We start from the raw sequence: 27,632 nt of genomic DNA, 5'->3' as shown, positions 1-27,632 counted from the left end.
TGTATGAATTATTATCATAATTTGAAAATTTACTAAAAAAACAATATCAACATGAATTGTAATATATGAGTTATTACCTTAACCAAAATTATAAATTAACATTAAATATAATTATATATGTCATATTTAGCTATACAATGTGTCATCAATATTAATAGCCATGTCAATATTACATAATGCCAATATTCTGCTACTTAAACCCCAAATCCCCTAACTCCCGTTAAGTAGCCAAATTCATAAATATACTTATTCGACAAAACAAAAAACTTTAAAATATTTACTAATCCGACCATGCACAAGCATCCATTCCCTATTCCATCGCGATAGGATAACAATGCAACCAACTCCTCAAAAAAAAAATCAAGCTCTTTTGCAAAAAAAATAAAATAATTTTAACACCTAAAATTTTTTGTTTCCAAACTTCTACAGGGAACACACATAAAAAGAAAAAGAGGACGTCCACTCGGATCACGCAACAAACCAAAAGGTGTGTCATGACTCCTAAGATATAGTATTTCTTTATTCAAAATCATACCATTTTAAATTATGAATGTATTTCGTAGTCCACCAGATATGCAATCTACCAGCGTTCAAACCAAAGTTTTATGATTGTAAGTTTAAGTGAATTATAATAATATATTCTTTTTTTTGTAACTGATAAAATAATATATTCTTCACGGTATTTTTTCATAATTAATTGAGTTATCAAACTTGATCGCATAGGTGGCTTTGATAAGTGTGACCTTTATGGTGTACAATTCTTTTCAACCTAAAAACATTATTGTTCCTCAATATCTTTCATTCTGCTTGACTCCAACAAAATATTTTCTCATATGTTTTTCTTCCTTTAAACTAATTTATTATCATCTATTTTCTGACATTTTAATCCATCCAACTATGTCAAAAACTTATAGAAAATGTCAACTTCCAAACAAAACATAATTGAACTTAGCAAATAAATTCTTAATAATATTAAAAAACGTTACTTAATAATTTCTTCAACCCCCATTTTCCGCGCGTAGCGCGGACAAAGACTCTAGTTATTTATAATAAATCATACATATAAATTTATGTGACTACAAGAAATAGGTTTCCCTCCTTTAGAATAAAGATTTGATTTCCTTATGATATTTCTATATAATTCATAGTTATAGAGTCGCGCTAATTGTATTGGTTCCTTTCAGTTGATACAACCCTCACAATATCGGTAATGACACAGAAAGTGGTAGAGATCTGTGAATGGAAGTGTCGTGATTATCTCTCTCTGTCCAGTCGAGAGAAGATACAAAATCGCTACTAATGACGCTCTCACTCTGGTCCATAAACATCACGTCGACACATACCTCAGCTTCTTCGTCCATATTAAACCAGCGGTCAGGTATACCTCTGATCTCAATCTTTCTCATATCATTGTTTTGAATATCATAAGAGAGAATGTGAAAAGGAAAAAGAATATTCTTTGGTATCAGGAGAACCTTGCCGTTTTGAGTTATACCTTTCACATTGAATGTAATGGTATTGACCAGATGCAGTTGAGAAGGCTGCACAACCAGACTCTTGCACGACCATTTCTTGCTCCCGGCATCTTCCACAGACCATAAAGCCACGACACCCTTGTCTTTAAGATTTGTTTGGTCAAAAAGAGTTGGTTTTCCACCATACTCCAAAAGACCCACATTCTGAAACCTTTCAAGCAGCTCGTCGCCGTCCCTGCGAGGTACTTGGATCATGTTGAACTCTTCAGATTTAACGTCGAAACTCACAAACACATATTCAAACGGACCAAGCAAAGCCATGTAGTATATAACCCCATCGATACACAGTCCTTCCATTTTGCAAGGCACGTGAGGACAAAAGTCCGGTGAGGTTAAAGCAGCCTTTTTCCAGGAACATACTCCACCTTCTAGTACAAATACCCAATTCTCTGAACTGATCACTTCCATATTCTGTTTTAGGTGTACGCTAATCGAGGAGACCACTTTGTACTTGTGGTTAAGCGCGTCGTATCCGAAATAGTAGCGGACGATTTTTTTTCCTCCTGGTGGTACGATCATGTGGTCGGACTTTTTGAAGGGTAAGGTGACAAGTTGTCTGGTGGCAGGGTTATACATCCGAGGCTTATTCCAATAGATGTAGCACATGAAGCCACCAAGATTTTGCAAGATGTGCCTTCCCATCCGTGGGGTGGTCAGATAGTGGTCAACTAAAAAGGGAGATGGAGTAGTAGTAGTAGTAGTAGCGTCTAGAAGAGCGGATGAGAGTATTTCACAGTTAAGGTAGTCGTTTGCGTCCCATAAACACATGTAAAGACGAGGGGAATGGACTGTAAGGAAACGGTGGGTGAAATATCGTGAGCTGATGAGCCTTAGCCAGAGCTTTGAAACACACTTGAATCTCATCAGGGATTTTACAGGCAGTCTCGTGAGAATCTCCTCCGTTATTAAATCCATAGGAAGCTCCGTAGAGTCCATAGTAGCTCAATTGCGTTACTATTTATGGTTTTGTATATATATGGAGGTGATTCATCTTTTATTTGGTTAATTTTCCTTTATTTTAATTTCCTTTTAACTCTTTATTTCCTTTTAACTCTTTATTTCCTTTTTAGCAGTTTGGTCAATAGACTCGCATACTCTTTATTTCCTTTTTTAGCAGTTTGATCAATAAACCTTTCCTTGAAAACAATTTATTTCAAGAAGCTTAGCCTGCTTGGCGGACATTCAAGGAATTATCGACGGGTGTGTTTGTTTCTAATTTCAATCATCGTAATGTGGAGTGTTTGTTAGGGGCCTACCGGCCTAGTGTTTGTTCTCTATTTTGTTTGTTTATCTAACTGTTTTGTATTTCTTTATATGATCCGGCATATCCAACAGACACAAGATGTCCTACGACAAATAAAGAGCCATATGCACTTGTCATTTGTCAAACTTACTTTTGTGCCCATGCTATGGTCATAGTGCTCTATTTCACATAAGCTGTTAAACCGGACCGGATTTTCTTAAGTTCGATACGTTTGATCATACGTTTTCATATGTATAAATTTTTGCTTTTGAAGTTTGAACCGTAAAAATATATGAATAAGAGTAACTGAGTAAGACAATAAAAATCCATTATTTTCTTCATGGTGGTTATAGGTCTGTAAGGTCCGGCCCGCAACGTAAGCGACAGAAGCGGCCGCTTAGAGCAACATTATAGGTGGTCCTTGATTTTGGGCCCTTAGGAGTTAAGGACAAAAATAAGGGATTTTTCTTAAAAATTAGATTAATGGTGGGACTCTAAAAAGTCCCTTAGTCTCTCTTTAATTTTTTTTAATAATCATTTTTTTTAATAATCAATGATTCATAAATTACATAAAAATACATATAACATTAAAATAAAAACAGAAAAGATTTTCTAAAGTTGTTAAACAAATTATACAAAACATCATAATTAAAATCAGGGAAACATTTTATTTAATTGATAAATAACATAGAAGCAAATAACATTATATGTTATTTGGAAAATGTCCAAATTTTTCCCATATATGTTCAATCAGATCTTGTTTTAATTGTTGATGGATATGTGGATCCCGAACTTCTTTACGACGAGTAATTATATTGCCGGGTCTTGTAGCCTTTTTGACGGTGTATGTGAAATCGTCATCTTGAAATTCTTCAAGAGTGTTTGAATTTCGTTCATCTTGGACAATCATATTATGGAGTATTAGACATGCTCTCATAATATTCGATATTTTGTTTTTATCCCATAAATTAGAAGGATTTCTAACAACTGCAAACCTAGCTTGCAGGACCCCAAAGGCACGCTCGACATCTTTTCGAACGGATTCTTGGATTTGAGCAAATAAAGAATTTTTGGCACCTTGTGGCAGTCGGATAGATTGAATAAAAGTCGCCCATTTCGGATAGATACCATCAGTCAGATAGTACGCCAAATTGTATTCCCTTCCGTTGACAAAGAAGTTTACTTGGGGAGCATTCCCGTTAATAATGTCATCAAAAACGGGTGATCTGTCCAGAATATTGAGATCGTTCAAAGTACCTGGAGCTCCAAAAAATGCGTGCCAAATCCAGAGGTCATATGAAGCAACGGCCTCCAACACAATTGTTGGTTTTCCGGTTCCTCGTGAATACATTCCTTTCCAGGCAGTGGGGCAATTCTTCCACTCCCAATGCATACAGTCAATGCTTCCAACCATCCCGGGAAATCCCCGTTGTTCACCAACATGGAGTAGTCTCTGAAGATCCTCTGGTGTGGGACGTCTGAGGTATTCATCGCCAAACAAGTCGATTATGCCGGCGGCAAAATGGTGCAAACATTTCCGAGATGTTGTTTCACCAAGTCTTAAATATTCGTCTACGGGATCAGCTCCACCACCATACGCCAATTGACGAATTGCTGCGGTACATTTCTGGAGAGGAGATATACCCGACCGTCCGGTTGCATCTTGTTTTGGTTGAAAATACTCAACTTCAGTAGATAGACGATGCACAATATATAAGAACAACGGCTTGTTCATTCGAAATCGTCGGCGGAACAAATAGTGCGGGTATGTTGGAGTGTCGCTAAAATAATCATTCCAAAGCTTGTTGTGACCATCTTCCCGGTTTCTCTCGATAAAAATCCGTTTTTTCGCTCTTTTGGTTCGGGAATAGGATCAAGATCTTCAAATATATCATCAAATACGGTATCAAGTTCATCATCATCAGCTTGACGGTAATGATAATGGGAAGAAGAAGCCATTTCATAAAAGAGAGAAGAAGATATGAAAGAGAGAAGACAATATGAAAGAGAGAAGTGCAAGTGTTTATAAAATAAGATGTGTCTTACTTATAGTTGGTCTTTAGTTCACCTTGTGACTCTTTAATTCATCTTGTGACTCTCATATATTTCCCGTGATGCAAACAAACAATGCAAGGTACTTGTTCTGATATAATTGTCTGTAATATATTAGTTTCTGATATAATTATTTGGAATATAGTGGAAGATCACGAGTCATATAGTCATGTGTATATGGTCTTTACTTTTTTTATAAAAATCGTTTATTCTGTCTTCTATAGGTCTTCCTTTTAGATCATAACTTTATAGATATCCATAATGTGATAATGTCAAACATTCAAACATAACAAAAAAATAGATAAACCTATTGTCAAACATTGTTACGAGCCAACATTGAAACATTACATAATGTCAATTAAAGGAAATGATTCAGATACACATAACACAAGACCATCTTCATTTACTTAACCGTAAACAGAATGGCCACTAAAACTGTGACGACAATCATGACCACAACAAAGTACTCAAATCCCTGCCTAAACTTCGATTGTTCCTTGCCTATATCAGACACGAATTTCTCTACTCTAGCGAGCCGTTGGTCAGTCTCATAGTCACTGTAAAGGGAAAGGTTTTCTACCTTCTCCGCAAGCTGAAGCACATGTCTATCTCTGGCTCTCATCTCTTCCATCACGGCGACATCCCACCATTTCCAAACATGGCACTCGCCATCGTCCACGTTCTCACATGTGTAGTATCTTCTACCTGTGGTGAGCACACACGCAGATAATGGTCACTACTTATCACAACTATATGAGCACAAACGCAGATAAAGGTCATAACTATATGAGCACACACGCAGACTATACCTGGATCATTCCGAGTGGTAGCTGTTGCAAGGAGAGGCGTTGCACCACAGTAGCAAGTCTGTGGGAACCCAAACTCAACCTCTGGTTGGGGCGGATATTGAACCTGACTACGAGCCTGTAGCTCAGCTTGGTCACGTCTAATGAGATCTTCTGTCTCGCTGTAGCCACCGTCGTCTGAGTTTCCAAATAGGTCGTCTGACTGGGAAGGCTGGCTGTAGGAGTAGTCAAGTCCCATCTTCAAGTTGACCTGCATAAACACATAGTAATTAGTTATTATATAAGCTGTCTGCAGATGACACATAATCAAGACAAGGAAGACAAGCAACAAAAGAACTTAAAAAGACTTAGTTAATATTACGCATTTAAGCAATGAACAGCCGCAGGAACTACATTAGAGTACTTAAAACAGAGAATTTAAAAGACATAGAAGCAAATTCAACACATACTAAAACAGAGATTGTATCCTAATCTTTTAAAAATACTTGGCTAAGAGCTTATTCTTCACAACTTCCTCCGGCTCAGTTAATGGTTCTTTCTTGGTGAGGAGACTGTCTAGTATGGCCAGCTTTGACAGTCTTTCCTTCATAGCCAAATCCTCTTTCTTCATTTCCCATATGGTCGTATAGTCAGCAACAGACTTCCCTTGAACAGTCGACCTTTTTAGCTTAGCGGCTTTGCAACCTTCTGGCCGGACCTCCTGATCAAGGACAATGGTGCTTGGATCTGTCTCACCATCCTTCCTCTTCGAACTGGCAGTGGCTTTTGGAGTGTTAAGGCTTAGCCATTTTTGTTCAAAACGTAACACACACCAAGCATGCTCAAGGGTGAACTTGCTTTGCTGATCAGAGTAGAAGATGTCGTGAGCCTTCTTGAGAACATCAGTGTCACTCTCACCACTGCCTATTTGTCTCTCTGCTGCTGAGTATGCCCCACAGAACTTGGTAACCTGATCGTTTATTCTGTGCCACCTCTTCTTACAAGTAAGATCCCCTCTCCTTTCACCATCATCTTGACCATGTGGACTCTCTGCAAAATACTCTCCAACCCGCTTCCAGAACTTCCCCAACTTCTGGTCATTTCCCACTATGGCATCCTTCGAAGTGTTAAGCCAAGCAGAGATAAGTACCTCATCATCAGCTGGGGTCCATTTGCGTCTAACATTACGCTCTGCTGGTGTGTCTACTGGCGTCTCTACTGGCGTGTGTTCAGCTTGTTGTGAACTGAAGGGAGGCATCTCAGATTGTGAATAGTTAACACTTGAATGAAAACTTTGATAAGGAAAGTTTTCATTCAGACCACTACCATCTTGACTGTTAAGCAGTCCTACATAACTAGAGGACGGGGTTTGATAGTTTCGTGGATCCATACGAGTTATAACAGATAAAGATTTGAGTGAGAGTTGTAGGGAATGAGATGATAGAAGAGAGAAAGAAGCTGTGTATATTTAAAGGGAATGAGATGGGAGTTAGCAGGTGAAGAGTATTAAGTTTTCCACATAAAGACTAACCATAAACAAGATATGTCTAATCTGAAGTTATTAACCTATCTACGCTATCAACTCAGGACGACAGTGCCTCATTGCAATCCAGCTAATATAGGTAACATTAACCACATAAACGATTTCCCTCATTGCAATCTATTGAAGAAGTAAACCACAATTCTAATTCTAATTTGTAAAAAAAACTTCACATTTTAACAGACATTTTGCAACCATGAAACAACCTTAACATCATAAATCTACACAAGATCAGGAGGTCCGACCATACAACCAAACATAAATCAAACATTTTGCAAGCATGTAACATAAAGAACCATAGAATCTATAGAATCTATACGTTTTTTGCAAGCATAAAGAACCATAGAATCATATAATCTATACGTTTTTTATATATCTATACCAAACCACCAGTGAATCTACACAGTCCTACACAGTCCTACTCGGTTTATATATAATCTATACGATTTTTCAAATCAACCAGTGAATCTACACATTTTTTTACCAGTGAACTATAGAATCATATAATCTATGCGTTTTTTCAAATCAACCAGTGAATCAACCAGTGAACCATAGAATCATATAATCTACACGTTTTTTAACCAGTGAACCATAGAATCATATAATCTATACGTTTACACAGTCCTACTCGGTTTTAAAGACATACCGTATTGGGTCGCTTCTGCAAGGATGTCGAAACGACTGAAGTCGCCAATGAATCTCTCACGTCGGAAGCGAACCGAGGCAGGTGGAGTTAGCCAACGGTATTGATGTGAGCGATTCTCGGTTTGATTTTAATTCGCTTTCCGAGATCGCGGTGTCGCCATCGGAGATTGAAGAAGAAGACTGATTTGCGAGAAGAAAGAAGAAACAACTCGACTAGGGCTTCCTTCAATCTCGAATACATCCCCCACTCCTACGCTGCCACGTAGCTCACGGGACGCGTCCAAAAATCCCTTAGCTTAGGGCCGAACCCATCGAAATCATTTCTTTTTTATTTATTTTTCAGCCCAAATTCGGTAAGGGACGGGCTTAGGGCCGCCCGATAATGTTGCTCTTAGGCCCAAATATTTTCCAGGTCCAAGCCTAAGGCGTAAAGTGCCTTCCGTTGAGTTTTTTGGTTCATTTGCATAATAAGTTAGCTACATGTTTTCAAAAGGACAAAGGATTTATGGGCTTTTAATGTATTTACTTACAGTTCTAATGTAAAGGATTTTTAACATAGTGTAATGTAAATACTTCGAATCAATGTTAAAATAAGTTTTACTAAAAGAACTGATTATATTCATTTCCTGATTAATATGGAGTGATGTTTATTTTTTAGGTCAAAACAATTAGATTACAAATAACAATTATATTTTACAGAAGAACAAGAATATGCAATACGCCAAATCACAACTTTAAAATTTAGATTTGGTTTTGTATAGTTGTGCATAAACTCTTTTTTATCAAATTCATTTTAAATAATATTAACATTAAAAAAATGTTGCGTGACACAACATCTAAAGAACTTAAAAAATAATAAACCAAATAATACCAATATTTAAAGTTTTTTTTGAATGAACAAGGTCTACAAATATGTAGACTAGTAGAACACTAGGTGTTCTTAAATTCACACAACTGACTAGAGTACACTTTTTAGTCTTGAGTAGGGCATTGAATTGGCATGGACCGGTATCCGTTGTACGAGAGCAGCCATTTTCCTTTTCTTTTCTTCTTAGATATATTTTTTATATTTGAAAATTGATGAAGTTATAGAATATAGTCATATACTAGAAGCAATGTAGTGTGCTGTGTGCAGGTGATTTTTTGTTTTTTCACGTGTTTTAAGGTCAAATACTTTAGTAATGTGTTTTTCTTATAATCTTACACTATCATGACTATGCATGATTAGTGTGCAAATTAAGTTTACGTAAAGAAGCTTAAAGTAATAGATTTGGTATTTCACAAGCTAATTTGTTGAACAATGTTTTTTTTTTGTCATAATTTGTTGAACAATGTTAAATACCAGAATTGCAAGTTATATTTTTTATCAGGATTTATTTCTGAAAGATTCACAACTCAGATAGCTGTCAAATGGTTTATTATGATTTAATGAGCCAATACAGTCCACATTAATTATTGATGTCAGTGTACGTAGTGATATAGACTTACTCATCAATTGGATTCATATATTCCATATTTTTAATTTGTAATTAAGTAATTGATACTCACCAATGTTCACATGCAATGTACATGAATCCAATTTTTTAACTAAAAAAAGCGAGATATATATAGTGCATGCTTTGTCATTGAAACTAATATTGTAAAATTAAATAAACATCATTATCGGAATTTAAGCAATAGATGATCACTGTCAATTGCAATGCTTTGGAAAATGTATGTGTGCTAGTTGCTAGAAGTTCATATTAATAATTTAGATATCAAGAAATCTATATTAAGTAGTTTTATTTAGCTAGTTTAAACTTACAAATTATATTGTTTGAAGTAATAAATTATCATAAGACTAAAATATAAGGAAATGTTATGTAGTAAGATAAAAAAAAAAATTGCTCACCATTTAAAAATGAAGATTTATATAGTCCTTAATCCAACAAAATCTCAATATTTGAGGAAGAGACGTTGATCTTATTGTTAAGCTGGAGAACAAAGAACAAAGAAAATGCTTAAAGGTGATATTTTTTAAGAATATTATCTCATATTTATAAGGTCAAATACTAAAACAATACTGTGTGTTTTTAACTTTACATATAATCACATGACTAGTTACGTGAATGCATGTTACACTTAACATGCATCTTTTCGTTAAATAGTTAAATCAGAAAAAGACAACCGATGAACGAGATTACAGGACTTGGGGTTATCCGTATGTGGCTTTACGAGAGCAACTGTTTTTCTATGAAAAGTGATTTAGGGGGACCTGGCTGATACGGCGTCGTTCTTTTGCAAAGGACATGCCAAAACGATAGATTTTAGTTTGCCAAAAAGAATGTTGAACCAAAAAAGGCCCACCGTATTCCTCCAAACATTATAGTTTTTAAATATATATGATACAAGCACTGTAATAGTCTCCGTTGAATTTCCTTTTTGTTCATTTGCATACATTAGCTGCCTATACATGTTTTCAAAAGGCAAAGGATTTTATGGGCTTTTTAATGTATTTACTTACAATTCTAAAATGTAATAGTTTTTTTTTTAACATAGTGTATTCTTCCAAGAATGTAAATACTTCAAATCAATGTTAAAATAAATTTTACTAAAAGAACTGATGATTATATTCATTTCTTGATTATTATACAGTGAGGTTTATTTTTTTGGGTCAAAAACAGTTAGATTACAAATAACAATATTATATTTTACACAAGAACAAGAATATGCAGTACACCAAATCACAACTATAAAACTTAGATTTGGGTTTTTATAGTTGTGCATATACTTTTTTATCAAATTCATTTTAAATAATATCATCATAAAAATAAAAAAATGTTAAATGACACAACATCTAAAGAATTTAAAATATAATAAAACAAAACACCAATATTTAAAGTATTTTGAAATAACAACCACAAAATATGTAGAACTAGAACACTAGCTAGGTGTTCTTAACTCATACAGCTGACCAGAGTACACTTCTTTCTTAGTCTTGAGTAGGCCCTTGAATAAGCATGGACCAATTCCATTACGAGAGCAGGCGCTTTCCATTCTTTTCTTTTTAGATATATTTTAACTTTTTTTAGATATATTTTATATATATTAAAATTGATAACGTTATACTAGAAGCAATATTGTAGTGTCAAGTGTGCTGTGCATGTGATTTTTGTTTTCTTCACGTGTTTAAGGTCAAATACTTTAGTAATGTGTTTTTCTTATAATCTTACACTATCATGACTACGCATGATTAGTGTGCAAATTAAGTTTACGAAAAGAAGCTTCGATTAACAGATTTGGTATTTAACAAGCTAATTAGTTAATCAATGTTAACCTATCAGAATTGCTAGTTATATTTTTATTAGGAATTTGATTTTTGAAAAAGTTTACAGGGCTGTCAAATGCTTTAATATTATTTAATGAGAATACAGTCCACATCAAATTATAGATGTCAGTGTACGGAGTGATATATTACTCATCAATTGGATTCATATATTTCATATTTTTAATTTGTAATTAATTAATTGATACTCACCAATGTTCACATGCAATCATGAATCCAAATTTTTTTTTTTTTAAAAAAAAAGCGAGACAGTGCATGCTTTGTCGTTGAAACTAATATTGTAAACTTACATAAACATCGTAATCGGAATTTAAGCAATAGATGATCATTGTGAATTGCAATATTTTGGAAAATATGTATGTGTGCTGGTTGCTACGTTCATATATTAATTATTGAGATATCAAGAAATCTATATTAAGTAGTTTTATTTAGTTAGTTTAAACTTAATAATTATATGTTTGAATTAATAAATTTTCATAAAATGTAAGGAACATTATGTAGTAAGATAAAAAAATTGAGGAAGAAACGTTCATCATAAATCATCATAAGACAAGTTACGTGAATGCATGTTAACATGCAACTGTTCGTTAAATAGTTAAATTACAAAAGGCAACTGATTAACGAGATTACAGGACTTGGGGTTATCTGGCTTTACGAGAGCAACCGCTTTTCTTTGAAAAGTGATTTAGGGGGACCTAGCTGATACGGTGTCGTTCTTTTGCAAAGAAAATGCCCAGAGAGATTTTAGTTTACCAAAAAGAATGTTGAACCAAAAAGGCCCACCATATCATTCCCCCAAACATTATTATAGTTTATAATTTATGGTAGTGTTGTTCTGTGATTTTTACTTTTCGTTAGGTGGCAAGTCAAATATTTTTTTTTTTAAAGTCAAATACTTTGATAACGTGTTTATTTCTTAATCTTACATTACCTATCACATGACTACGAAAATACTTTATATACATCCTTCCTCACCATCTGTTTAGCTCTCTATCTCTCTCTTTCCGTTTGGTCTTGTTTCTCTTCCATCTCTCTCTCTCTGATTTCTAATTTCTCTCTTTCTAGAAAGATGAGCTCCTCCTCTCCAACAATCAAAGAGACCAAGGAAACCATTTACTACGGGGAAGTGTACGATGCCCAAGTTAAGAAGAAGAAGAACGAGAAAGAACCCTCCAAGAAGAAGGAGCAGAGGGAGAAAAGCAAGAAAAAGGTGGCAATGGAGGTGAATCAAGAGGAAAAGTGAAAGAAGAAGAAGAAGAAGAAGAAGATTAAGGTTTTTTTTCTTATGTTCTTAAGTTGTCTTGTAAATTACTTAGGCTAAGAAGATGTTTTTATCCACATTAGTGTAGTAGAAGAATATTAAGATGTGTTTATGCTTTTATCTAGAAGAAGAATGATATGTATATTATACTTTTAATTTTAATGAAGAAGGTGTTCTTATTTAAGTAATCTTTTTTGGTGAAGTGAAGATAATTTTCTCATACTCGTATAATCATATAATGGAAAACGCTACAATAATAATATGACTGAACAAGCTTGCTCATTTATGAAAAAAATCACGAGAATCTCAGAAGACAAAACATCAACTCTAAAATGAACAGTCTGAATTTTATCGGAGATTGAAAATGGAAAACGCTACAATGATTTATGTTATATTTCACAGCAGCCAAGTCACAAATCTCGCACTCAGAGCAGAAATCAAAGATCGGAAGAGAAACCTCTTTCTAGATGAGTTTGGCTGTGACATCTCCACCGGAAGATGTGATGGAGTTCATCAGAAAACGCTTAGACAGAGCCGACGTGGTTAGGAGTGAGACAATAGTCAAATGTGACGTCAGTCAACTCCAGATACTGGGCCTGGTTAGGCCTACAAAAAACAACAATATAGCCCAATACAAGCCTGTATGAAGGTTTGATTAAGAAGTATGCATACTAATACCCAAGTAAAATTCGCAAAGATATTTCTTCCACATCATCGTTGCTAATTCTAAATTCAGTTTCTGGTTAGGTTCATCACGGTTTCAATTGGTTTCATATCATGTGTTTTCGGTTAGGTCCACATTTTGATAAACCAAGCGAATCAACAAACCGGAGAAAATTCAATTTCAAGTGACCGGTAGAAGTGGTTATCTCTCTACTCTCTCTAGTGATTTATCGTCTTCCTCGCATTGACTGCAACGAAAATATCTTCAACCGTTATTCTTCCCATCTCTTTCGAGCTCCTGCGATTCCTTTCGAAGCTTTCTCCGATTTGTTTCTTCCTCCAGTAAGGTGAAGACTGAAACGATTAGTTAGAGATTCTCCTTTTAGTATTGATTATTTTGTTTACGATCAGATTCAGAACGCTATCACCTGAGTCTCTGTTTGTTTGTGTTTGTCTTGATCGCATGATCAAAGTGTTGTGTTACAATAAGATTGAATCTCAAGCGTTGAATTTGTAGTAAAATTAGGAACTTTCTGAATCCTTTGATGAATCTGTGATCCATCTTGTTAATTTGCAGTAGATTTTGGGAACTTGTCATGAAAAAGAGTTTTAATCTTCACTAATTTGTGCCTTACAGATTTTGCAATGGTGCTTGAGAGCTCTGTGGCTCTGTCACCACGACGGAGGCTTGGCTTGTTGCGGGATCAGGTTCAGCTTATCAAAAGAAAAGACTCTGGACGATACGAGATCGTTCCTATTGAGGATTCACTGTCTTTTGAAAAGGGCTTCTACGCTGTGATTCGTGCTTGCCAGCTACTGGCTCAGAAGAACGATGGGCTCATCTTGGTTGGGTTAGCTGGTCCTTCTGGAGCTGGGAAAACTGTATTTACGGAGAAAATTCTTAACTTTATGCCTAGTATTGCTATCATTAACATGGATAATTACAATGATGGCACTCGTGTGATTGATGGGAACTTTGATGGTATGTTAACTTTGTGGCTTGGTTTAGTTGTTTCTTTGTTAGGTTATTGTGAAACGTTTGCTTTTGTTTTTTTTTTGTTGTAGACCCGCGTTTGACTGACTATGATACTCTTCTTGATAATCTACATGGCTTAAAGGATGGAAAATCTGTTCAGGTTCCTATATATGACTTCAAGTCAAGCTCGAGAATTGGTTACAGGTATTGGTTTTCTCATTTGCCACTGTTGGAAAAGTTCTTGATAAACTGCAGTATAGTTGAGAAAGTGATTTTACTAACGTTTTCATTTAGAAGTTAACAGTCCTCCCTCTTATTAATACTCCTCATTACATCTTTTAGTGATATAGACAAAATGATTGATATGTTAGTGGTTTCTGAACAACTGTTAGTTGAAAAGAGCTACACATCTGCCATGACTTATCCGTCTAGCTCTTGTTTTTGTGTAGAACGCTTGAGGTGCCTAGCTCTCGCATTGTTATTCTTGAAGGCATATACGCTTTGAGCGAGAAGCTACGGCCTTTTCTAGATCTTCGTGTCTCTGTCACTGGTGGAGTGCATTTTGATCTTGTCAAGCGTGTTTTGCGGGACATTCAACGTGCTGGCCAGGAACCTGAAGAAATCATTCATCAAATATCTGAGACGGTTTTCATGCTCATCCTTGCTGTCTGGAGTCGTTTCAGATATGAATAAAACATGAAATGATGCTTTTGTGTTTTTCTGCAACCAGGTTTATCCTATGTACAAGGCGTTTATTGAACCAGACCTGAAGACAGCTCATATTAAGATACAAAACAAGTTTAACCCCTTCAGTGGCTTTCAGAACCCAACTTATATTCTAAAGGTTACAACATTTATATTGTTAAAACGTGTATATATTGTGGCGCTCTTATATTATAGCAGCAATTTTTTTCCTGGTTGGAGTGAGTTTTGTTATCTTATTGTAGTCAACAAAAGCTGTAACACCAGAACAAATGAAGGCAGTTCTGTCTGAGGATTTCAAGGAACGCACAGAGGAAACTTACGACATCTATCTGCTACCGCCAGGCGAGGATCCTGAAGCATGCCAATCATACCTCAGAATGAGGAACCGGGATGGAAAATACAATCTCATGTTTGAGGTTTGGTTAATACTTGTTCAGACTAGTGTTCTTATGTATAAACACTCATATCAGATTAAGAACAGATGGGTAGAATAGGATGAATGCTTACCGTCGACTGTATTGCTTTCAGGAGTGGGTTACAGATCGTCCATTTATTATATCACCCAGAATAACTTTTGAAGTCAGCGTTCGACTTCTGGGAGGATTAATGGCATTGGGTTATACCATCGCAACAATCTTGAAGAGAAAAAGTCATATCTTTGATGATGAGAAGGTTATTGTGAAGACTGATTGGTTGGAACAACTGAACCGGACATACGTTCAGGTAGTGTCTGCTTCTCTCTCTGTAAAAGCTTATGCTGTCGTTAGCGTGGTATTATGAAACTAGTAATTAACCTTTTTCCATTTCTTATTATGAAGGTACAAGGTAGAGACCGTTCCTTCGTCGAAAATGTGGCCAACGAACTCGGATTGGAAGGTTCATATTGTCCACATACATATATTGAACAGATACAGTTGGAGAGGCTTGTGAATGATGTTATGGTATGAGTTGTGCTTTATTACACATTGATCCGGTTGATTGTGTCATGATGGTAGTTTGATATGTTTCAGGCTTTGCCAGATGACTTGAAGACTAAACTCAGCTTAGATGATGATACAGTTTCTAGTCCTAAAGAAGCCCTCTCAAGAGCTTCTGCTGATAGTAGAATGAAATATCTTCACGGGTATTCTCTATTCCTTCTCCTTGATTGGCTTATTTTGAGAAAACAAGACAGAATCTAAGAACAAAGACAACATATGTTACATCAGGGAATCATCTGACTTGTGTATTGATGCACGTATTAACAGCGGTGTGTCAAAGTCATACACAAATCAAAGACACAAAGTCTTGCCTAACTTGACAAGGCTTGCTGTTAACAATAGAATGTTAGATGCCAGAGCCCCTGCTTCACCAGCCACTCTTCCAAATCAGGTAAAGTGGTCTCTCTCTTTTGTTCCAAAGTCATGAGTTTAGCTTACAATTAGTATAACTGAACATATGACGTTCTGTAGGGTGTTATCACTCAGCTGTCAGATCAAATATCAACACTGAACGAGAGGATGGATGACTTCACATCCCGCATAGAAGAGTTAAACTCCAAGATTCCGAACAGGATAGCTGCTTCAGGAAGTCAACACAATTTGGCTTTACCAATGGAAAATGGTAATGGGTCCCTCTTATCACTGTCCTCATCCCAATCTCAGCTTGTAAGGGAGTCTCCTCTGATGGAAGAGGTACGTTTTGAAACTCACACTCCAATAGAATCATCAGATGCATAGAGATAGCTTTAGACTCAAAAGAACCTACAAATATTTCATTTCTTGTAGTGATTTTTTGTTTTGCTTTGATCATGTGGACAGGTTATACTGGTTGCTCGTGGACAACGTCAGATAATGCATCAAATGGACACACTGAGCAATCTCCTCAGGGAGTATGTTGGAGAAAGGTCTCGCATAGAGAGACTAGACAGCAACAGAACAAACAGCACAACACAGAACCTCGAAGCCTCCACTTTACCTGTTCTTCTTGCTTTGGTCGTTGGCTGTCTCGGCGTTTTTGCCTACAGTCGTCTCAAGTAGTTGCTGTAACAGTTAAGTTACTTCACCGTTAAAATAATGGCAATGATGTAAATAACACAGTTTGTGGGATACAAACTGGATAATTCAGTCCTGACAATGTGCTAAGAATAAGAGACTGATTCGTATATAATCATTATGCAATAAAAGTAGACAGTACAAAAAAGCAACTTGAGTTCCTGTTGAATAAAGTGTACGGTAACTTTTTTTAAGAAGTGAGAAAAATAAAGGACCTATTGTGCAATTTAGAGAAAGATACAACAACTCCAAACATCGTCCATCAATCATCTTCATCGTTTATCTCCCGTTCCGATGATTCTCCTTCTTCAGATCGAAACGCCAAAACTCAAACTTTGAAAATTTCAATTCATCACATTGCAAGCCATCATCTCCTCCTCCTCCTCTCAGAAAACCCTAATTTCTTTCTCCCACAGCTTCGCACGCCCCTCAGAACCTTCCCTGTTCTTGCACTCGTTTCAAAGAAAAGCCTCCGAAGCTGCTAAAGCGTCTGGTATTGATCTGATCTAACATCTCAAGCTGCAAATTGGGAATCAATCCCACACAGGGGGATAGTGTTTAATCTCCTCCATTGCGCAAGTATGAGCTGTGATAACGATGAAGATCACATAAACTCGTGATTAACCTTTGAGATGAGTCGCTCTCCATCCTTCTCCGTGAAGCCCGAGCTAACCATCAAACCCGATCTCGCCTCTTTATCGCGATGGGTCCACTCCTTCTGCATAATGAGATTCGATCTCGAGCAAGGCCAGATCCTAGAAGAGTCCTACCCGCCTAACCGCCTCTCCCAAGAAGAAGAGATCGAAGTCTCCTTCAACTCCTTCCCCGACTCCGTCTCCCAGAAACAACACAACCGCTCCAGCATCCACGACTGCATCTTCTTCTTCCGCTTCCGTCGAGACAACAACAACAACTACTTGTACGGTTACGTGTTCAACAGGCAGAGACACGACGAGAGGCTGAAACGAGGAGGCGAGCAGAAGTCCGTTGTCATACTCTCCCACGCGCCTTACTCTAGCGTCTTTCGTCCCTTGCTTCAGATCATCGGTCCTTTGTATTTCGATGTTGGGAACAAAGCTATTGAACATGTAGCTGGCTTCGTCTCTTTATGGCCTCCTCCTGTTCCCGGGAAGCTCATGGAGCTTCCCATTGGTAACGCCACGCTCAAGGTCAACTTGCCTCCTCCTCATAGCCTTCCTTTGGAGAATAACGGCGTGTTGTATGAAGAGTCTGCTTCCTCCATGGCTCCTTTGCTTCCTACGAACCAGTCTGTTCCTCAAGGGCTTTTCCACGACGCGGATCTGTTTGGTGTTTACAGAGGGCTGTTGTTGCAGCTTTGGACTCTGTGGGAGTTGTTATTGATTGGGGAACCTATTCTCATTATAGCGCCGACGCCGCCGCAGTGTTCTGAGGCAGTTGCTTGTCTTGTGAGTCTTGTTGCGCCGTTGTTTTGTAGCGTTGACTTTAGACCTTATTTCACTATACATGATCCTGGCTTTGCTAGACTAAACTCGCTCCGGGAAGGAGATGCTTTCCCTCCTATGGTTTTGGGTGTTACTAATCTCTTTTTCCTCAAAGCGCTTCGGAACATGCCGCATGTTGTCTCTGTTGGAACTCCTTCTCTGAACTCAAACCGTGTGCCGTTTTCGAGTAGGTCTTCTGCTGGGAGATTACCCGGTGGTAAGTCTTCTGAAGGGTTAGGTGTTCAGCAGCTTTCCTTGAGAAGATTCTCTCCTACAAACTTGCTAAATGCGGTGAAGCTTAGGAGAGATGGACCGTTGTGTCTTATGACGGAGCACAAGGAAGCTGTCTGGACGAGTTACGCTGCGATTACGAAGCCGGATACTTCGGTTTTGAATAGGCTTGTTGATGCTGGGATGTCTCCGAGAGTTGAGGAGTCTATGTCTGTTGTGAATAATGAGATTCTGCGGCGGCATTTCTTGGAGTTGACTACCAACTTCTTGGCTCCTTTTGGTCCGTACTTTCAGGTTAACGCTCCTTCTGATGGATCTTCCCCTTATGTCGCCCCTCCTCCGCTTCCGTCCTTCAGTGCTGATGAGTTTCTTTCGAACTTATCCGCGAGAGGTGTGGGGAAGTTTTTGTCTAAACGCATGAAATCAAACTGGCCTGACTTGTATAGGTATGTATTAACATCATTTGAGTTTGACCAATCTTTGGAGTTGTTGTCTTATTCTGGTCAGATATTGTTTCAGGCGGTTTCTACAAGGGCCTAATTTTGTCCCATGGTTCCAGAGACGGCGGGCTGTAGCTGAGCAAGAACAACGTAGATTGTGGAAGGTGGCTAGAATGAGGACTGATATGCGGCTGATTACATCTCAGATGAATGAATTGGAAGCTGTGGATTCCTTTGATGCCATTGAGAAGTACATTAATGAGGAAGTCAAGGTATGTTTACCTTCTATGCTATATATCTGTGATACTAGACATGAACCTGTTCCCTCTGGATCTGAACCCAACACTTGTGTAACATATTAAAAAAATCTTTTGCAGTTGAGGGAATCAGGAGGAGGCAGTGCAGATTCAGAAGCAAGTTTTGAGAAACTGAAGAAGGATTTACAGGCGGTGTTCAGTGTACTACCAAGGGACATGCAAGAACTTTTGCTCTCAAATCCGCAAAGAGCATCACTTCTTCAAGATCCATCAGAGCTCCAATGATTCATCTTTTTTTTTTTTATCTCTAGAAGAATTCTGGTTTCATTCTCGTATGTTCGATTTCATTCTTTTTAACAATGTGAAAAGAAAATTCTTCATCTTCTCTAATTGTTTCTTGGTTTCTTTTTCACGTAACTCATAAAACTTGAGAATCAAGTAACACTGGATTCACTGATCACTGCACTATTTTCTCTAAGAGAAGTTCTTCTCGGTCAAAGAAACCAAATATCTTTTAGGTCCTTTAGACATGTCATTGTCAGTGTAAATCAAACATGATTGTATTGTTTCTCTTTTGGAGTTCACAACAACAGCTATTAGTCAATGCAACATATTTCTCATGGAAACCTCTATGGAAGCATATATCATATTGCTGAAAAAAGCACCTGTCACAAGAAGTTGATTTCATCAAGAGAGGAACTAAAAACCTAAAAACTGAGGGACCCAAATTTTTAAATAAAAAGGTGTACGCCGTTGCCGGGGATCGAACCCGGGTCACCCGCGTGACAGGCGGGAATACTTACCACTATACTACAACGACTTTGTTGTTTGTTTTTGTTATTAATGATTTATCACACTTTGTTTAATAATGATTCCTCACTCCTTTGGTGAGCAAGAAGCATAATTTTATGAATGAAGTCGAAACACCAAACAAACAAGGCACAAACATGAAGAAATCAAGTGTTGCAACCAAATAAAAACACATCATGTGTGCAATAACAACACATATCCACAGTCACACAGACCAAACCAATTGATTCCGACCTTTAATACTAAAGAAACCACCACTTTATTTCAAACAAAGAAGAAAGAAACTTACTCTCCAAGGAAAAAAAAATGTCTTCTTCTTATATTCTATGTATTACTCTCTTAATCTTCAAGTCTCCAATCTTTCTACAACTGGTTCTCGCTCAAGTTCCAGCTACATGTGCCTCCATGCTTCTTTCCTTGGCTCCATGTGGTCCATTCGTCCAAGGCTTTGTCCAGCTTCCTGCTCAGCCCTGTTGTAACGGCTTAAACCAAATCTATAGCCAACAACCGAGCTGTCTCTGTCTCTTACTCAACAATACCTCTACTGTTTCCCCTGCTTTTCCAATTAATCAAACTCTCGCTCTACAACTGGCTCCACTTTGCAACATTCCAGCAAATTCATCCTCTTGCTCCTCCCTAGTATGTGAATTTCTTTACAATGTTAATAAAAATTAGATTAATTTCTTGAAATAACATTATTGATAATAGGAGTAGAGGCGCCTAGTAATTCCTCCTCTGTTGCTCCACCACCTTCAAGCTCAACCGGTTCTCAAGTTTCTATAGGTGCAAAGAACAACTCTAGTGTCAAGGGTAAGCCACTTTCCCTAAAAAAAGTTCATCCAAACCAAAACATAAAAAAAAGTTAACATCTCCACAAGAATTGTTAATTTGTTACTAATTTCATTCAACTTCATCAGCAATCGCAACCCCAGTGGCACCAAGACCCACTAGCTTTCTGGGGCTAGGTTATGGTCTGAGATCCTCTGGCTTCAAGTCTGAGATTCAACTGAATCTGTCTGAATATTAACTACCATCTCGGTTTAGCTACATTCACATGTATTTCTTTATGTTTACAGTTCTTGAAATGAAAATCAAGAAACAGAACAATGAGAAACAACAATCTTTGTTTAATAATCATTTTTTCTTTGATTCTGTAACATTATAAACACAAGAAGTTCATGATACTTCAAACACATCTAAACCACAGAACTTAAAACTATTCCAAACTAGGCGCCACTTCTGTGGGATTAGAATCAAACACATCTTCAGAGCTCGAACCCTCTGCTTCATCAAAAAGGTCACGAGACTCCATCGCCTCCTTATACACTGGCGTCTCCTTGAAGTCCGTCGCACCTTCGTTGTACGTCCCCGCCGCAATTGCACCGGAGATTAACTGTTACACGATCAAAACCATCAAACACATGTAACAGTATTAGAGAGATCAAAATTGTATGATTGGTTTAGTGTAAACCGGTTCTTGTAACCCTCCGTATATATAAACAGAGTAACAGACTCTGTGACCGAACAACAGAACTAAGAAACAATTTAACTCATTTTTAATGAGTAAAAAAACTAAGAAACAACAAAGGAAGATGAAGAACCGGTTAAATACACGGTTTACACTAAACCGATCATGCAATTTGATCAAACTCTAATAAACAGAAGTTGATCGAGTGAAACTAACCGCAAAGAGGATCCCGAAAGCCCATAGGTATTGAACGAAGAAGCCTAGACCATCCCACTGAGGACCTTCGAATGGATCCGGTTCAAGCCCAGGAAGATCCTTAACCGAAATCTTTGGCGCGTCTTTTGGATCGCCTCTGAAGCGAGTGTTCACGGCAAACCTATCTTCGTCATCGTCGGAGATGTCGATCTGAGACGGCGGGTTCTCTTCGTAAAGACCGTTGCTTTCTTCCGGCTGTTCTTTGGTTGTTGTCGGGACGAGGGTCCGACGCTTCTTGCTGTCGAACCGACCGGTTTGGGTGGAGGGCTTTTTAGCGGCGGAGACTATGTGAAGACGGGCTCTCGATGGGTAATGGAGTCTGGAGGTGGAGAAGGGATTACGAGAAGAGTCTATGGAGCGGAAGCTAGCTCCTCCGCCACCGGTGCTCACGGTGAGAGCCATTTCTTTTTGTTGTGTGGATATGTGAGAGAGAGTGAAGCGAAGAAGATAAGGCTTTTTATTTGCCTTGACCCGACCCGACCCAACCCGATTTAGTTTGACCCGCTTCTTGCCCTATTAAAACTATTTAAATAAATATCGAAATTATATCCACAATTTTCATATACCGCAAAACCCCGCAAAACTAAACATCAATTCAGATCATACAAAAGAGAATTACTACAACAGCTTGGTATATAATACATTCAGCCATGCAGATTTTATACTAGCAGGATATATAACAAAATTTGAATTTTATCTGATTAACAGGTAAACACTCACAGGAGGAAGTCACTGTTAAGCTATAGTTGATGTCCGACGTGTGTTGTTGCTTCACCACCAATTGCAATTCTTCTTTGCTCCATTTATTGGTTTGTAATGAACTGAAGGAGTGAAGGGGAAACTATGAAAACAAAATTTAAAAGAAAATATCTGCAGCAACGAGAAAGTGATGATGCCAAAACCGTGTCACACGCTTTGTAATCGTAAACTTGTGTTTCAAGGTTTTGCTTTTCAAAAAGATATATCTCTAATATATATAGGTCTATAGATTAAAGCATGTTACGTGTTCAGTTAACGTGGTAACTTAAAGAATATTTGAGTAAATTTAATTTACATATCTAATGCATGACTATATATTAGATTTATGCTAAAATTATTCAGGAAACCTACAAAAATGGAGAGGAAGTTAAGTAATTGAATTTCTTTTTCAAAAAAAAAAAGTTAAGTAATTGAAAGGGAAAGACACTTGATCTAGTATAAAAGTTTCATGAACTACTCTTTTTTACTATCAATCAGACCATCTTCAATGGTTTACTCTATTTTTTCCTCTAAAGTAGATTAACTCTATAATAAAGTCGGATATTGTTCCAATAGTAATAGAATGATAAACGAAAACTAAAAAAATTACTCTATATATAGAGTAAAAAATAGGTTTACACTATTAGACCATCTCCAATGGCACTCTATAATTTTTTCTATATTTCACTCTAAAATAGAGTAACTCTATTATAGAGTTGGATTTGCTCCAATGGTTCACTCTATAATAGAGTTACTCTATAAGAGCATCTCCAACCCCACTCCATATTTTACTCCAAAATGGAAAAAATGGAGTGGGAAATGGAGTGATGAACAAAAAATAAAAGCATTACTCTATAAATGGAGTAATCCTTTTATTTTTTGTTCTTTACTCCATTTCTCACTCCATTTTCTCAAATTTGGAGTAAAATATGGAGTGGGGTTGGAGATGCCCTAATAGAGTGAAATATAGAGTAATCTTATTTTTTTAATAGAGTAACTCTATAATAGAGTTACTCTATTTTAGTGTAAATTATAGAGGAAAAAATAGAGTCCCCTTGGAGATGCTCTTATAGAATAGAAAATAGAGTACAATTGAAGCATTTTTACTCTAAACTCTATTTTATATGGAAAAATAGAGTGATGTTGGAAATACTTTTAAGTTAGAATTGAAAATATATGTAGACTCAAATAGTTTTAAAGATCAAACACATGTAAATAATAAAAAAGACGGATATAAATATTAGTTTGAAGTTAATTATAGTTTCATATACTTCAAAAAAAAATATATAACAAAGGTATATATATACTTTTGATTTATCACAAAATTTTTTGAGAACACATATATGTGTAAACTATAAGAAATAAAAAAATCAATTGTATCTTTATGGAATATTAATTTATGTTATTAAAGAAAAATCACCAATTAGGAGGTCCGATGGCTGCAGATAGAGGTTCTTCTTGGATGGCTCAAACATTACTCATCTCCCAAGCTTAGGACCTGTCTCTTCACCAAGCCAAGTTGGACCTGTAAGTGGCCCTCCACCTCGCCCTCAACCGGTAATATACCTTTCCATATTGCTACTAAATGACGCAGCCATTGAACCGTTGCTGATTCAAGGATTGTGTAGTTTTATCATTCTGAGCCCCTTAAATCAAATCAGTTTTAACGTTCCTTTTCTAGTAGACGCTGTAATTGCGTCCTTGTCCCAATTCTAAATGACTTTTTATGATCACAGAGCAAAGATACGTGTTTTCTTTTTGTTGTTGATGGCGTATTTATTATTTGTGTAGATATCTGCAGAGATGGAGAAGGCACTGAATGCTTCAACATGTGATAATTTTCTGCCACCAGAACAGAGAAATCAAGTCCTTCAGCTCATCTTACCAAAAAAAAGTCCTTCAGCTCCAAGAGATTCTCCGACAGTGAAGCTCGTTGATACAATCGCTTGGTCTCCAACTCTCCATGTTATAACTTAGAAGGTTTTGGGTTTGAATGTATGGTATGAGTCAAGTTTGACATAATTTGTACAAAAGAAGTAATTATATATTTTTTAAGTTCAGTGAATCACTGACACATGATACTTTGGTCATATCCCCTGGAGAAAAAGTGTTTTCTTTCACTTGATTTTTTTTTGTTCTGTGACAAATTTCTTCTGGCTCTTAAAGTTTCCCAGTCTTGTTTACAGATTTTCAGGCTTTCAAGTTTTAATATTCTCGCCTCAGGTTGTGAGATAAAAAAAAAAACTCTTATTTCACATCTTTTTTGTTGGCAACAAACAGCTCTTATTTCACAACATGTGTAATAATTAACATAAAAATATTATTAATTAGAAAATGTGTATGGACGTATGTTTTGATCATAGAGTAAAAAGAAGTATTTATGGTGCTAGTTGTACTTAACATTTTTTGCTAAAATAAAGTGTGGTATGGAAGCATGTCTTTGATGTTATGTTGATACCGTTAGTAGATATGTTAAAATATTATTAGAAACGGATTAAGAGTACTTAAAAGTGGGAATTAAAGATTTTAGGGTTTAAGAGTTAAGACTACAAAGAGACTTCAGAGATTTGAGGAGCTAACAACTTTCCCACATTCCAAGTAGCGCCATTTCCAAAATTTTGGTGGTTGGTGGACGGTGGTTCCCACAATGTTTTGGATCTTTGAACTTGCCCATCTTTGTTTTCTGCGACCAAGTGATGTGCTCTCCAATTCTATTTATAGAATATTTTTTTGGCCCCCAAATATTTTTGTTCGGTGGAGTATTTGCTTAATGTAGTGAACCTTTGTTTTAATACTTGAATTTATGAAAGATGGCCTCTTGAGCTATAAAGTGTATTATATAGAACTAAGAAGTTCGTTTTGTTTTTATATATGAATCATTTTCAAAAGCCCGGTTGAACTAGAAACAATCAACCACTAATCACCTAGAACTATACAAAAAATTAGGCATATATTTTAAAATTTTAGTTTGCTTATAAATACATGCAACAAAAAAAAAGAAGAGTATAAAGCCCCACACAGATTCCATCTGCTTTAGGGCAAGTCATGGTCCCTTTGAAGCTGTCCTCCCTACTCCCTAGTTTCATGGATGCATGCAATGCATATATTCTCTCCTTTTTTATTGTTATACATTAAGAATTGTTATTTAGTGTTAAAATTTATACATTGCTTTCGACTAATTTATTCTCAAACTAACCAATATTCATATTTAAAGCCCTAAACTAAGGCACAGCCAATTTGAGAGTAACACATGGACTGGACTCCACTCCCAACTTTGGGATCTTTCTCTTTATAATTTTGACCATTTATGAGTACTTTATCCAATTGGAATAGAAGAAAACTGATTTTAAATATAATAAACAAAATATGTATTGGATTATGAAGATATGCATGTTATAGATTTTATTTTTTGGTACAATGCATGTAATAGATTACGAAATAGATTAAATTAATATGTATAATATAAATAACTATATTCCAATTAAAATTTATATGCTACTCAGTTTTATTAATGTCACCAACGTCTCACTTTTTAGAATTGTACATCTTCAGTTAACTTAAAACTATGGTAAGAGTGATATCTGCTATAAAAACCACTATGCTAAAAAGGGTATAAAGGGGTGGGCAAAAAATCCAAACCGAACCGAACCGAACCAACCAAACCGAAGTTAAACCGAACCAAACCAAACCGTGCTCTTTATGTAATCCAATTGGTTCATGTTTTACTCAACCCGAACGGTTTGGTTTGGTTTGGGTTTAAACCGAACCAAAACGAACCAAACCGATAATCCAATATATATATAGTAAAAATATATATGATATATATATATGTATTAACATATTGCAAATTTTAGTTAAAGTTTCGTTTTTCATTTTTTCATAGCTTCCGTATCTTTAAAAAAAAATTATAAATACGATTCAAATAATACTATTATATATAAAATTATGTAGCATAAGTTTTTATATTCTCACTCTATCGTTTATGAGTTGATTATTTTTTAATAAAACTATAAAACTGATGTCTTCATATTTTATAACCAACCCGAACTACACCGAACCAAACTAGACCATAATAATGTAAACCGAACTAAATCTAAACCAAACCGAACTGAACGAACCGAATTAAACCCAAACCGAACCCAAACCAAAACTACTTTGGTTTTAATTGGTTTGAGTTTTATAAAACTCAAATTACCCAAACCAAACCGAACCCAAACCGAACCCGAAACTAAACCGAAATGCCCACCCTATTATCTAGAATTTCTGTTCTTCCAAATCATATAAATGATGAATCGGGAACATCAATTAGATTTTATGAAAGTATGAACCGTCACTCATGCAATGATTCATTTCAATAATAGAAAATCAAAAGCTACGTTTGTATAATTACAGATTCCACAAACTAAAAAGGAAGAAAATATATTTGTTTGCTCCACGACTAAACAACGTCCTTCCGAAGTCCACAATCCACAATCTTCCACAAGCTGAATGAAACTTCTCTTTGTCTTTGTGTATCGTTTTGGAGACACACGCCACTATGTCTTTCTATTGATAGCAAGAACTCAAGGAGTCAAGGGTGGCTTTGTAAATCCATCCACTACTCCCTCAGGTCCAAATCCAGTTGGTGTTTCAGTTTATCATCTTTGCTTGTCTTTATTTGACATTAAAAACTGTTGAACCCATTTTTAATGGGGCTCCCCCTTAATCTACAGTGTGCATAAATTTATGTTTTTTACAATTATTCCAAAAACTACAGTTTTGATGACTATTGTTTTTTCCTGATCTACAGGATTTTCACGAGGTGGCTGATCAATTTGAAAATTCTGATTTCACTTTTTGTATTTATTGAAGAAATTCCATGTTCGGTTTATAAATGAACATATATATAGCTAAAAATCACGGTATAAAGTATCTTAATTTGTGAGGCCAAGGTTCACAACATAGATAATGTGAATTTAAATTCGATTAATAGTATAAGGAATGTATTAACACAATTCAGTTACAAAAAAAAATGTATTAACACAATTGACTAGATTATGTGTAGCAGTTTAATATATATATACTAGGTGATAATCCGCACCTAGCGCAGAATAAAACTTAGATTTTTACAATTATAATAGTTATTCTTTTCAAATTAAGCACGAAGATTACTTGTGTAAATTATTTTTATTGTTTATAGCATGTATATATCTTGCATGGCAGGTTAT

The 27,632-nt window shown here is 36.3% G+C and overlaps 5 protein-coding genes, 1 long non-coding RNA gene and 1 other non-coding gene across 10 annotated transcripts; 3 read left to right on the top strand and 4 right to left on the bottom strand.

Annotated features, from left to right (window-relative positions):
- Positions 1–1,196: 1,196 nt before the first annotated feature.
- On the bottom strand, positions 1,197–2,471 carry LOC108870771 (putative F-box protein At5g62660). Its single transcript, XM_018656432.2, has one exon. The coding sequence runs from the start codon at positions 2,469–2,471 to the stop codon at positions 1,197–1,199; it is 1,275 nt and encodes a 424-aa protein (XP_018511948.2).
- An 823-nt stretch (positions 2,472–3,294) lies between these two features.
- Positions 3,295–4,691, bottom strand: LOC108870770. The gene has a single exon (XM_033283181.1). The coding sequence runs from the start codon at positions 4,511–4,513 to the stop codon at positions 3,482–3,484; it is 1,032 nt and encodes a 343-aa protein (XP_033139072.1). The 5' UTR covers positions 4,514–4,691; the 3' UTR covers positions 3,295–3,481.
- An 8,536-nt stretch (positions 4,692–13,227) lies between these two features.
- Positions 13,228–16,915, top strand: LOC103852871 (inorganic pyrophosphatase TTM1). 4 transcript variants are annotated; one of them, XM_033283110.1, is made up of 12 exons: positions 13,228–13,396; positions 13,687–14,031; positions 14,115–14,229; positions 14,475–14,670; positions 14,756–14,869; positions 14,973–15,146; positions 15,259–15,453; positions 15,549–15,671; positions 15,741–15,853; positions 15,939–16,101; positions 16,182–16,403; positions 16,530–16,915. In XM_033283110.1, exons 2-12 carry the CDS (start codon positions 13,695–13,697, stop codon positions 16,746–16,748), a joined length of 1,971 nt encoding a protein of 656 aa, XP_033139001.1. In that variant the 5' UTR covers positions 13,228–13,396; positions 13,687–13,694; the 3' UTR covers positions 16,749–16,915. The 4 variants fall into 4 exon arrangements, with proteins under 4 accessions (XP_033139001.1, XP_033139009.1, XP_033139005.1 ...); XM_033283118.1 differs by having other exon boundaries at positions 13,229–13,396; positions 15,978–16,101; XM_033283114.1 differs by having other exon boundaries at positions 13,272–13,391; positions 13,657–14,031.
- A 136-nt stretch (positions 16,916–17,051) lies between these two features.
- On the top strand, positions 17,052–19,571 carry LOC103852870 (protein DENND6A). Its single transcript, XM_033283127.1, has 4 exons — positions 17,052–17,288; positions 17,334–18,903; positions 18,977–19,169; positions 19,275–19,571. Exons 2-4 carry the CDS (start codon positions 17,396–17,398, stop codon positions 19,437–19,439), a joined length of 1,866 nt encoding a protein of 621 aa, XP_033139018.1. The 5' UTR covers positions 17,052–17,288; positions 17,334–17,395; the 3' UTR covers positions 19,440–19,571.
- Positions 19,572–19,902: 331 nt separating this feature from the next.
- Positions 19,903–19,974, bottom strand: TRNAD-GUC. The gene has a single exon. It is a non-coding gene; the product is annotated as a tRNA-Asp (tRNA).
- A 1,075-nt stretch (positions 19,975–21,049) lies between these two features.
- On the bottom strand, positions 21,050–22,132 carry LOC103852869. The gene is made up of 2 exons (XM_009129767.3): positions 21,649–22,132; positions 21,050–21,357 (listed from the first exon to the last, which is right to left on the bottom strand). The coding sequence occupies exons 1-2, from the start codon at positions 22,087–22,089 to the stop codon at positions 21,181–21,183; spliced, it is 618 nt and encodes a 205-aa protein (XP_009128015.1). The 5' UTR covers positions 22,090–22,132; the 3' UTR covers positions 21,050–21,180.
- A 71-nt stretch (positions 22,133–22,203) lies between these two features.
- On the top strand, positions 22,204–24,550 carry LOC103852868. Its single transcript, XR_630022.2, has 2 exons — positions 22,204–23,982; positions 24,217–24,550. It is a non-coding gene; the product is annotated as an uncharacterized LOC103852868 (long non-coding RNA).
- The last annotated feature ends 3,082 nt before the right edge of the window (positions 24,551–27,632 follow it).

The sequence above is a fragment of the Brassica rapa genome, chromosome A02, assembly GCF_000309985.2.
Source record: "Brassica rapa cultivar Chiifu-401-42 chromosome A02, CAAS_Brap_v3.01, whole genome shotgun sequence".
In the NCBI taxonomy this organism is placed as follows: Eukaryota; Viridiplantae; Streptophyta; class Magnoliopsida; order Brassicales; family Brassicaceae; genus Brassica; species Brassica rapa.
The sequence above is the reverse complement of the archived record's forward strand: the minus strand, read 5'-3'. Positions and strand labels throughout refer to the sequence as shown.